Genomic DNA, 9,132 nt, shown 5'->3' on the forward strand with positions numbered 1-9,132 from the left:
AATTATATTCAAGATAAATATACGCATACCACTCTTTCTTCTTTTTAAACTAGCAGCTGGGAACTACCGATTGTCAAAGTTCTAAAACTTTAATAAAATCTTTGTCCAAAACATCAAATATTTATAACTGAAGAGTGAGAGAGAGTATAATATATGACCTCCAATTCAACAAATTGGAGGAGTTAACTCCACATTGTTTTAGCTTAGTATGCTTTTGCCACTAAAAGCCTAAAAAAATGCAGCCCAACAACGTACTGGAAGCTTCTTACCAACCTCAAAGCAGGAAGAACAAGCAAAAATGCAAAAAAGAAAAGAAAAGAAAAGAAAAGTCACATCAGTTTTGTTTTTCACTTTTCCAAATCTTCAACAAAAAAAAAGAGAGCCAATAAGCTTTTGCTTCGCTCACTGATGTGCCTCGAAGCCCCGCCCAAACCTCGGAAGCAGCCACCGCTCATCCTGGCCGTCCGATCCAGATCGTACGGCCCCCAATCCCGCACCCCCCTTCACCGCCATCCACCGCCACTTAGCTGTGCCCCACCACTCCTCCCCTTCCCCCAATTCGCAAAAAGAAAAAATCAAAACGCCCCCCAAAAAAAAAGAAAGGGGAAAAAAACACAACGAAAAGAGGAAACCCTAGCTTCCCGTGGCGGCAGGGGAGGCGCTTGATTACCCCCGCTAGATCGGCCCTGGGAAGGGGCTTTTGACGCAGATCGGTTCTACCCTCGGCGCCGGATCGATTCCGCCGCCCAATTTGGCGCTGATCCGCGGGTGGGTCGCATCCGCCGCACGATACAATCGAGGTGAGCTGTTTTTAATTTTTTTTATCTTCCCCTAAAGCTGTGTGTTTTCGTGTGAAATCTGTGGAGTTGTTAGAGATTGGAGGTCTGAGGTGGTTTGTGTGATCCGGATTTTCTCTGCAGCCGGCGGTGGTTCTGGGCTCGATTCGGTGGTCGGATCAACGCTCCTGCTCAGGTGCGTGGTCTTTCCCCCCGTATTTTTTTTGTTCTTTTTTTATTTCTCCGATCTAGATTGGTGCTCTACTGTTTTGAAATGTTCCGTTTTTGATGCGACCGTAGTGTTTTTCCTTGGTTTGTTTAGGCTTCTATTCTGCATTTGCTCTAATCTGTGGATTATGTGGTCGGGATGAGGCACCAAGATCTGTGTGTGGGACTTCGCGTATGATGGAAGGTGGAATTTTGGGAGTCTGGCCCCCTTGTGATTTCTGGGCTTGTGAATGGAATCCAGTGGTAGTGACAGGCCTAGTGCAACGGATGCAACTGAATCAGTACAAGGCTTAGATGGAGAGGAGACTTTGTCCGAGAGGGCATCGGTTGGAGCGGGGCAAGGACCAAGTTCACAGAATGGGGGTGGGAAGGAGGAGCCTTCGAGCAGTTCATCTGCAGGGAGTAAGAGGAAGCGTACTAGCTTGAGTTCTGATAGAGTGGAACTTAATGGGCTAGATGCGGCAGGAACCAGCTCAGGCGATTCCACATGGAGCGAAGATAGTTTCAATGGCCGTCACGGACGTTCATTGCCAAGAAATAAGGATGGCCACTTAGAGCATTCAGTTAATTCAGGTGAAGTTGCAGTGATCAGGCAGCCTCGTGGTGTATTGAGGTTAAGGAAGCTGGCTCAGAATGTTAGTATCAAGAGTGGTACCGGAGGTCGCAAGGTTCTGCGATCCAATGGCATTACGAAAGCTACTCAGGTCCAGAGGAGGAAGCGGAGGAAATCACAGACTCTTAAGGAGAACAGAGTTGGTAGTAATGACCCTATCAATTGCTTGAAAGTTGAGAATGGCACTTGTGACCAGGACAACAGTACAAACTTCTGTTCTGAAAATGATGTCTCAGTCGAAAAGCAGCCAAATCTTTCAGGTGAACCATCAAAACATGTCCATCCTACCAAGGAAAGCTCCGTGCATGTTCAAGAGGAGGATAATGTTAATTTGGAAGAAAATGCTGCTAGGATGCTCTGTTCTCTATCAGATAATATGTGTGCTAGCTCACTGAGGAAGAGTGCAAAATCACTGAATAGATCATCAAAAGCATACTTTGTCCAGCATTCAGAACATTTCAAGGATTCATGTAACAAAGACAAGGGCATGGCGGGTCCTGCTAGGTTGCTACGGAATCGTGATGGCAAAGCTTCATCCAAGAAGCGTCGCCCACGTCGGCATTTTTATGAAGTCAGCCCTCATGATGTGGATCCGTTTTGCATTGTAAAAGAGAGAATCCGGGTGTTTTGGCCTCTGGATGAGATCTGGTACTTTGGCCTGGTAAAGGAATATGATCCCATGACAAGGTTGCATCATGTCAGATACGACGATAAAGATGAGGAATGGATCAATCTTCAAAATGAGAGGATTAAGCTTCTCCTTTTGCCCAGCGAAGCTCGGCATAAATCTAATCGTCGTAATCCAAGGTCGATATTCAAACCAAAATATGAAGTGGATGAGAGGGAAGACATTGATAGAAACAGCACAGGAAGTTCTGAGTCAGGCCCCATCATCTCATTGCTGTCTAGATCAAACCATGCAAGGTCTGCTACATCCAGTAATACGAATAAGCAGAATCACACTCATTCAGATATTTCTCCTGTTATGTTTGATCAAAAGCAGTCTATGCTGTGCTCTGATGATAGACCTGGTGGTTCACCTGCAAATGCGGGTGAGGAGATCCCTGAAGACAGGACTACGCTTAAAGATAGCAGGTTTCGCTTTGTTTACTCAAGGAAGCGATCTTGCAGGAGAAAGAATGGATTTCTCAACACTTCAGAACAAGATTCTGATCTTAAATACAGAAAAGTTACAGGTGCGTTGTTTGCTTCAGTTGCTGGCTGGGGGTCTGTTACTGAAAATGTTACTTCGAGAAGACATGGCATATTAGTACTGAGCCAGCCATTAAAATCTATTTATAAGATCATGTCTGAAGCATGCCATGTCTGGCTTCTCAATGCTCTTGTTCTCCTTCACCGTGGTGCAATGGTTTCCTTGTGGCCTGCCGTACATCTGGAGATACTTCTTGTTGATGATACTTTAGGATTGAAACACTTGCTTCTTGAGACTTCCTTAAGATCAGCTGTATCCTTATTCTGTTTACTTGTTGGATGTTTCAATTCGTATTCCAAGGCGAGTACACGCAATGAGTCAAAAATGCTATGCACCTCAGTCAGAGTTCGGATATCTGGTTTGCACGGTAGAAGCCAAGTTGTGTTTTTGATGTTCAGCTTCGTGGGGGTAAAGTACCCCAAATGGAAGCACCTGCAAGGACAGCTGCAGCATCACCATATAAAAAGGGGGCTATCTAAAGTTAATTGCGCATGTGCTGACATAAAGCAACTTACAAATGGAACTGATCAAAGAGTCTGTACTTCAACAGAACACTTCTCTAAGGTACCAGACCCACCTTACTTATGCAGATCAAATCATTTTTATTATCATTGAGCCATATAGAGCTAGAACTCTAGGGTCTTTTTTGTGTTGAGAAAATTCCTATTGTTAATGCTTTTCCTCCAGATTGTGAGTAAACCATATACCGGCTAATTATATTTCATTCAGTGCTTGGCACTATACTGGACGCTCAGGCTGGTTTACTGAATAGTTCTTTGCATTACGAGAGGCTCAATGTGGTCATGTGTTTAGATAAATTGGATGAAACCACCATACTGAATTTGCTCTTTTGTTTTCTAACTAGCAACAAAATGAACCGATTCCTTCTTGGTAGTGCTACTGGAACCTATATGTTTGCTTTACTCTTGATCCAAGGATATGTAAATGCTAATTTTAGTTGAATTTTTGGAAAACGACTATTCCTTACTAGTCTTGCAGTTTTTTATGTGCTCGGTTCATTTATACGACCTTGTCAATTGTCAACCAATAACTTGAGAGTAAACCTTCTGATGCATTTAACACTAAACCTTCTGATGCACTTTTTGTTGCATCAGTACTGTTGAAACAGTATCCTAAAATACAGACATCTGACTGAATACTTCTTTTATTTGTCTCACGTGGGACGTGGCTTCCTACAGTAAACTTAGTGCCGAATGTTGTCAGATATTTCATGTGCTGGACTGCTGGTGTATGACTTTAGTGCTCTTTGTTAGCTATCCTTTATAATGAAAAGGCTTCTCTTGATCTATACCATTTCTTGATCTGTGGTTTCTCCTGTGAGATATTCTGGACACACATTTTTTTTCCCAGAAACTTTATATGCAGTTATAATTTTCTGCAGATGCCTCACTTGATTTCTGTTATGTTTATCTGCATTGGGAATCATAAATTTGAACTTTTGAAATAAACAGACTATCTGAACTGTTGTTTTTCTTGTTCATCTCTTCCGTCTCGATCAATCCATTATTTAGCCTTTTCCCTTTAAATATCTGCTTTCTTATGTATTTTACATGTTGAATGCGCTGGTGCAAAACATATTGTGCTGAAATACAGGTTTATAGAAAATCTTCTTATTACTGATAATTACTCTTCTGTTAACTAGGGTCTATCACTCGATGCTCAGGACTCTCTGTTTTTCACAGAATCAAAATATTCAAATGTCGACCCTATCATTTTTTGTCTTGATGAGCGAAGTAAATCTGTTCAAAATCATCTGGATGTGGCAGCTGCACCTTCACTGTTGTTTTTTCACCACTTAAAATTGCGCAGTGAAAGCAACTTGACTTCTAAAAGTCTTCCGGAATTCATGCCGATTACTTTAGAAGAGGATCAGCAGTCTCTGCCACAGCACACATCTGATCTGGTTCATCTGGCTGCTTCTGCTTCTGAAGTTTGTTCTGTTTATGTTAGTCCATCTAATACTGGTTCCTTGGATATGGGTACCGCTGGTTGCATCAATCATTCTGGTTCTGCTAGCAGCAAGCTCAATACTGCTAAAAGGACTGTAAGTCTGGATTGTAATAGCAGAGGTATTGGTGGTGCCAACATAACAAGCAGGAGTTTTCCAGATCAAATTATGGATGGAAGCCTTTCTGCTGTTTGCCCTCCTCAGAAGTATCAAAAGAGGTGTTCTTCTATATCTATTCCTGGAGATAATATATCAGATCCACCAGATGATAAGCTACTTAACAAAGAAGAAAAGGCCATGCAGCCTACATCTGACTTGGTCCAGGAACTGAATGAGTATCCTATTGGTCGTGTTACACCAACTGCCCCCAGGACTCCCTACCATCGGAACCGATTTACATCCCTATCACGCACTTTTGGTGATGGTTCAAAATTATGGCAAGAAGATATTATGGTGACAGGCTTTGCTGGTGGCTCTAAGAAGCCAAGGACTCAGGTTTTGTACTCGGTTTCTCCTAGAAGTGATGAACCTGGCTCAAAACACAAAGGACATTTCCGCAAGATACAGTCTCATAGCAGTGCAAAGAGACTTCCTGATAATTCAAGAAGTGAACAGAGCAGTCCTGAGTCATTGGCTTGTGTTGCAAATGTCCTAGTTACAGTTGGTGATAGAGGATGGAGGGAGTACGATACTCAGATCACAATTGACTCTGATGGGCAGAGTGAACGGAGGATTTGTGTGAAGCTTGCAGAAGGAACTAAGTATGCTCACAAAGTTCTTCAAGTTTTGCAGCCTGGGGCGACAAACCGCTATACACATGCAATGATATGGAAAGGGGGGACAGAGTGGTGCTTAGAATTTCCTGACAGAAGTCAGTGGTTGATTTTCAAGCAAATGCATGATGAATGTTATAGTCATAACATTAGAGCTGCATCTGTTAAGAATATTCCAATTCCTGGTGTCTGCTTTGCTGAAGCTCATGATGATCATGATGCTGTATCCTTTGTACGCTCTCAAGATTATATTGGTCATATTGGAACAGATGTTGAAATGGCACTTGATGAATCTCGTGTGATATATGACATGGACAGTGATGATGAAGTGTGGGTTTCAAGATGGAGGAAACTAGGCAAGGACAGCACCTCTGTGACAGATGACTTGTTTGAGAGGATCATGGACAAATTCGAGAAACTTGCTTATAGCCACAACTGCAATGAACTCACTATTGATCAGATGAAGGAACTAGATAGTGATAACATACCACTGGACACCATTAAAGTGATACATGATTATTGGCAGGACAAGAGGAAGAAAAAGGGAATGCCACTCATTCGACACTTTCAGGTGAACAATATATTGCCATTTCTGAGTTTGCCTTGTTGCCGATAGCTTTCTACTAGTTTTGTTCAAAATATTGGGTAGATTTCAATCTAGTTTAAGTTATTACCCTATATTTTTGTGTTTAGTGAACAGCTTTGTCTCCATGATCTGTCCAAGCTTTAAACTAAATTTCAGTTAGTTTTGTGCTTAGGTAGTTTTATGGTCATGCTTATTTATTTTTGCTATGTGAGAGGCAGAGCACTGTGTGTGCTTAACATAATTTATTCCCAGCTTTAAGACCACCAATTAATTAGACCAAAACATCGTTTACTTGAGCGGAGGTAGTTTTCCACTTTTAGTTTCTTTTCCAAGAGTATTGGATGCCATTGAGCAGTCATATTAAGATGAGTGAGTGTATTATCATGGGATTTCAACTTTCAAGTAGCTTATGTGCTGTGGAACTAGACATACAATTTCTTTTTGGGATATGGTTCTAATAAGAGTGACTGTAGAGCAAGTGTCTAGTCATGGTTTAACTTGAACCCTAGGATGCATGGATTGTGTTGAACTGCTGATGCTTCTGGGGAAATGATTGGTTTTGTGCTTCTCAGTTACTATGTTTGAATACAACTAAACGGATAAAGGGCAGTGCACCAAAAATGTTCAGTACTTACGACCTCTAACCTTGTATTTGTACCATTTTCAGTCCGCTATGTGGAAGATCCACGAGCAGCAGCTACAGGAATGGGAATCAACAGCACTCAGAATACAGGGTTCATCAAATGGTTACCAAGTTAAGTTGCCTCCAAAACCTGCCTTGTTCGCCTTCTGTTTGAGACCTCGAGGACTCCAACCCCAAATACCGTATAAGGGACCGAAGCAGCGTTCCCATAAAAAACTTATGTCCTCAGGAAGCTTTTCGAGAGAGCAAGATGGCTTTTACCGACCAGGTTCGTTTTCTTAACTTTTTTTTTTCTAATCATTGATCCAGTGCCATATTTTGTCATTATATTTTGCTGATACGAGGTTTCTGTCAAATATCAGGGAGAAAATACAGCGAATATGTGGGGGATGGGAGGGCATGTGAATCCTATGACGGTGGTTCTATCTATTCACCAACAGGGTACTCTCCCAGGTTCTCTGTGAAAACAGAATCCCCTCGCGCATTTGATGGTTTGGAAAGATGTTCTACACCAAGGTTTTTGAGAACCAACAGTGTCAAAAGGACTGCAAGCTTTGCATTCTCTGAGGATCACCAGCCATCACCTTCCTTCCGTCATCAGAGAGTGAAGCGAGGCGCGCCTGATCACTGGAACGCGGTCATCCACGAATGGCAGAGCTCAAAGCACCTGCTCCCGGGTGCGTCCCAGAGCCCCCGCGTCGACATAGAGGAGCTCAAGCAGCGAGATGCCTCCAGTGCAGCGCAGCATGCGGTGGCCATGGCCAAGCTCAAGAGAGAGAAGGCCCACCTGCTGATGCACAAGGCTGACCTTGCCCTCCACAAGGCCACAGTTGCTCTCATGATGGCCGACGCGATCAAGGCGTCCAGCAGGGACTCTTCCCGGGATGGGAGGAGAGATTTCAGGGACGACTGACGACAACGCTTTTTCCGGCTTGAGCCGATGCAAGACTACCCATCTTTTTTGTTGATAGAAAGGAGCTCATCTGCTCCATCCGACCAAGTCAGTAGATAGCATCTTGCCCCCCTTTTTTCTCTCTTTTTTCTTCATCATTTGTACATATGTTGATTTCTCCTTTTCTTTTTCCCCCCTCTTATTTAGACCTCTGGGTTAACGTATTGTTGGGGGAAATGGGCCAAAATGATAGGCAGCTGTTGGTGCAGCCCGGCATTTTCTGCATAACGATGATATATCCATGTCTTCTCATTGTTGTGACGTTTGAGAGCTGGTCCTGGGAGAAAGATGGTGACAGTTTCTCTGCTGCAAAAAAAAAAAAAAGAGAGAGAGAGAGAGAGAGAGAGAAAAGTGGTACATAATGAGCCTGACAATTGGGTCCCAATGTGTCACCCATAGTCGTGTGTGTAGCTGTGTTGTTTTAATGTTTCAACTGTACATAGAGATTGTGCTACAGGTAAAAATAGTGTGATGCAGATGTTGGCACGCACACTACATACACACCACACATGCATTAGCCTTGGTAAAATTGGTATTTGGTTTGATGCTCGCTTGTACCCATCCAAAATATGGTCACTGTTTGGTTTCTGAGGAAAACCACTGTTTGGTGTCAGGCAAAGATATGGGCCATATGGTCAGCAAAGTAGAAATTGCATGCAGATATATGATAATATCATTCCAAAACAAAAGTGACCAAGTATTATTGCTAGCAAAACTGCCACACCTAGGTAGGGTGTGTTTTGTTCACGACAAAATTGAAAGTTTGGTTGAAATTGGAACGATGTGACGGAAAAGTTGGAAGTTTGTGTGTGTAGAAAGTTTCGATGTGATGGTAAAGTTGCAAGTTTTAAAAAAAAGTTTGGAACTAAACTCGGCCTAATTTTTGTTTGCTCACATAGTCACATGAGACAACCAAACGCCATTTTTGCCAGGGAATTGGCCATTGCTCGGTTGCTTATCACGCCTCTACATTCTGGCCGAAAAATTATTTTTCTTGGACAAAGAGAGAACTACAATGGTGATACATCAAATGCCAACATCATCTGGTCTGGTTCTTGTCTATGTCGGCGTATTCAAAGCAGCTAAACTCCCTCAATCCTACTGGCTTGGCTACCCTCCAATCTGAATTGGTAACTTTTCTTCCAAGATACTCTTCTACTGTAGCTGTGTATGTTTTCTCTTACTCTGTTTAGTTCCCAAAACAAAAATTTTCACGCTATCACATCGAATGTTTGGACACATGCATAGAGTAAATGTAGGCAAAAAAAAAACCAATTACACAGATTGCGTGTAAATTGCGAGACAAATCTTTTAAGCCTAATTGCGCCATGATTTAACAATGTCGTGCTACCGTAAACATTTACTAATGATGGATTAAT

At 42.5% G+C, this 9,132-nt stretch overlaps 1 protein-coding gene across 1 annotated transcript; it reads left to right on the top strand.

Annotated features, from left to right (window-relative positions):
• The first annotated feature begins 598 nt into the window (after positions 1 to 598).
• LOC4323879 (uncharacterized) lies at positions 599 to 8,298 on the top strand. Its single transcript, XM_015761039.3, has 6 exons — positions 599 to 800; positions 921 to 972; positions 1,099 to 3,394; positions 4,494 to 6,143; positions 6,826 to 7,069; positions 7,164 to 8,298. The coding sequence occupies exons 3-6, from the start codon at positions 1,235 to 1,237 to the stop codon at positions 7,712 to 7,714; spliced, it is 4,605 nt and encodes a 1,534-aa protein (XP_015616525.1). The 5' UTR covers positions 599 to 800; positions 921 to 972; positions 1,099 to 1,234; the 3' UTR covers positions 7,715 to 8,298.
• Positions 8,299 to 9,132: the final 834 nt, after the last annotated feature.

This window comes from Oryza sativa, chromosome 1 (assembly GCF_034140825.1).
Source record: "Oryza sativa Japonica Group chromosome 1, ASM3414082v1".
NCBI classification, from domain to species: domain Eukaryota; kingdom Viridiplantae; phylum Streptophyta; class Magnoliopsida; order Poales; family Poaceae; genus Oryza; species Oryza sativa.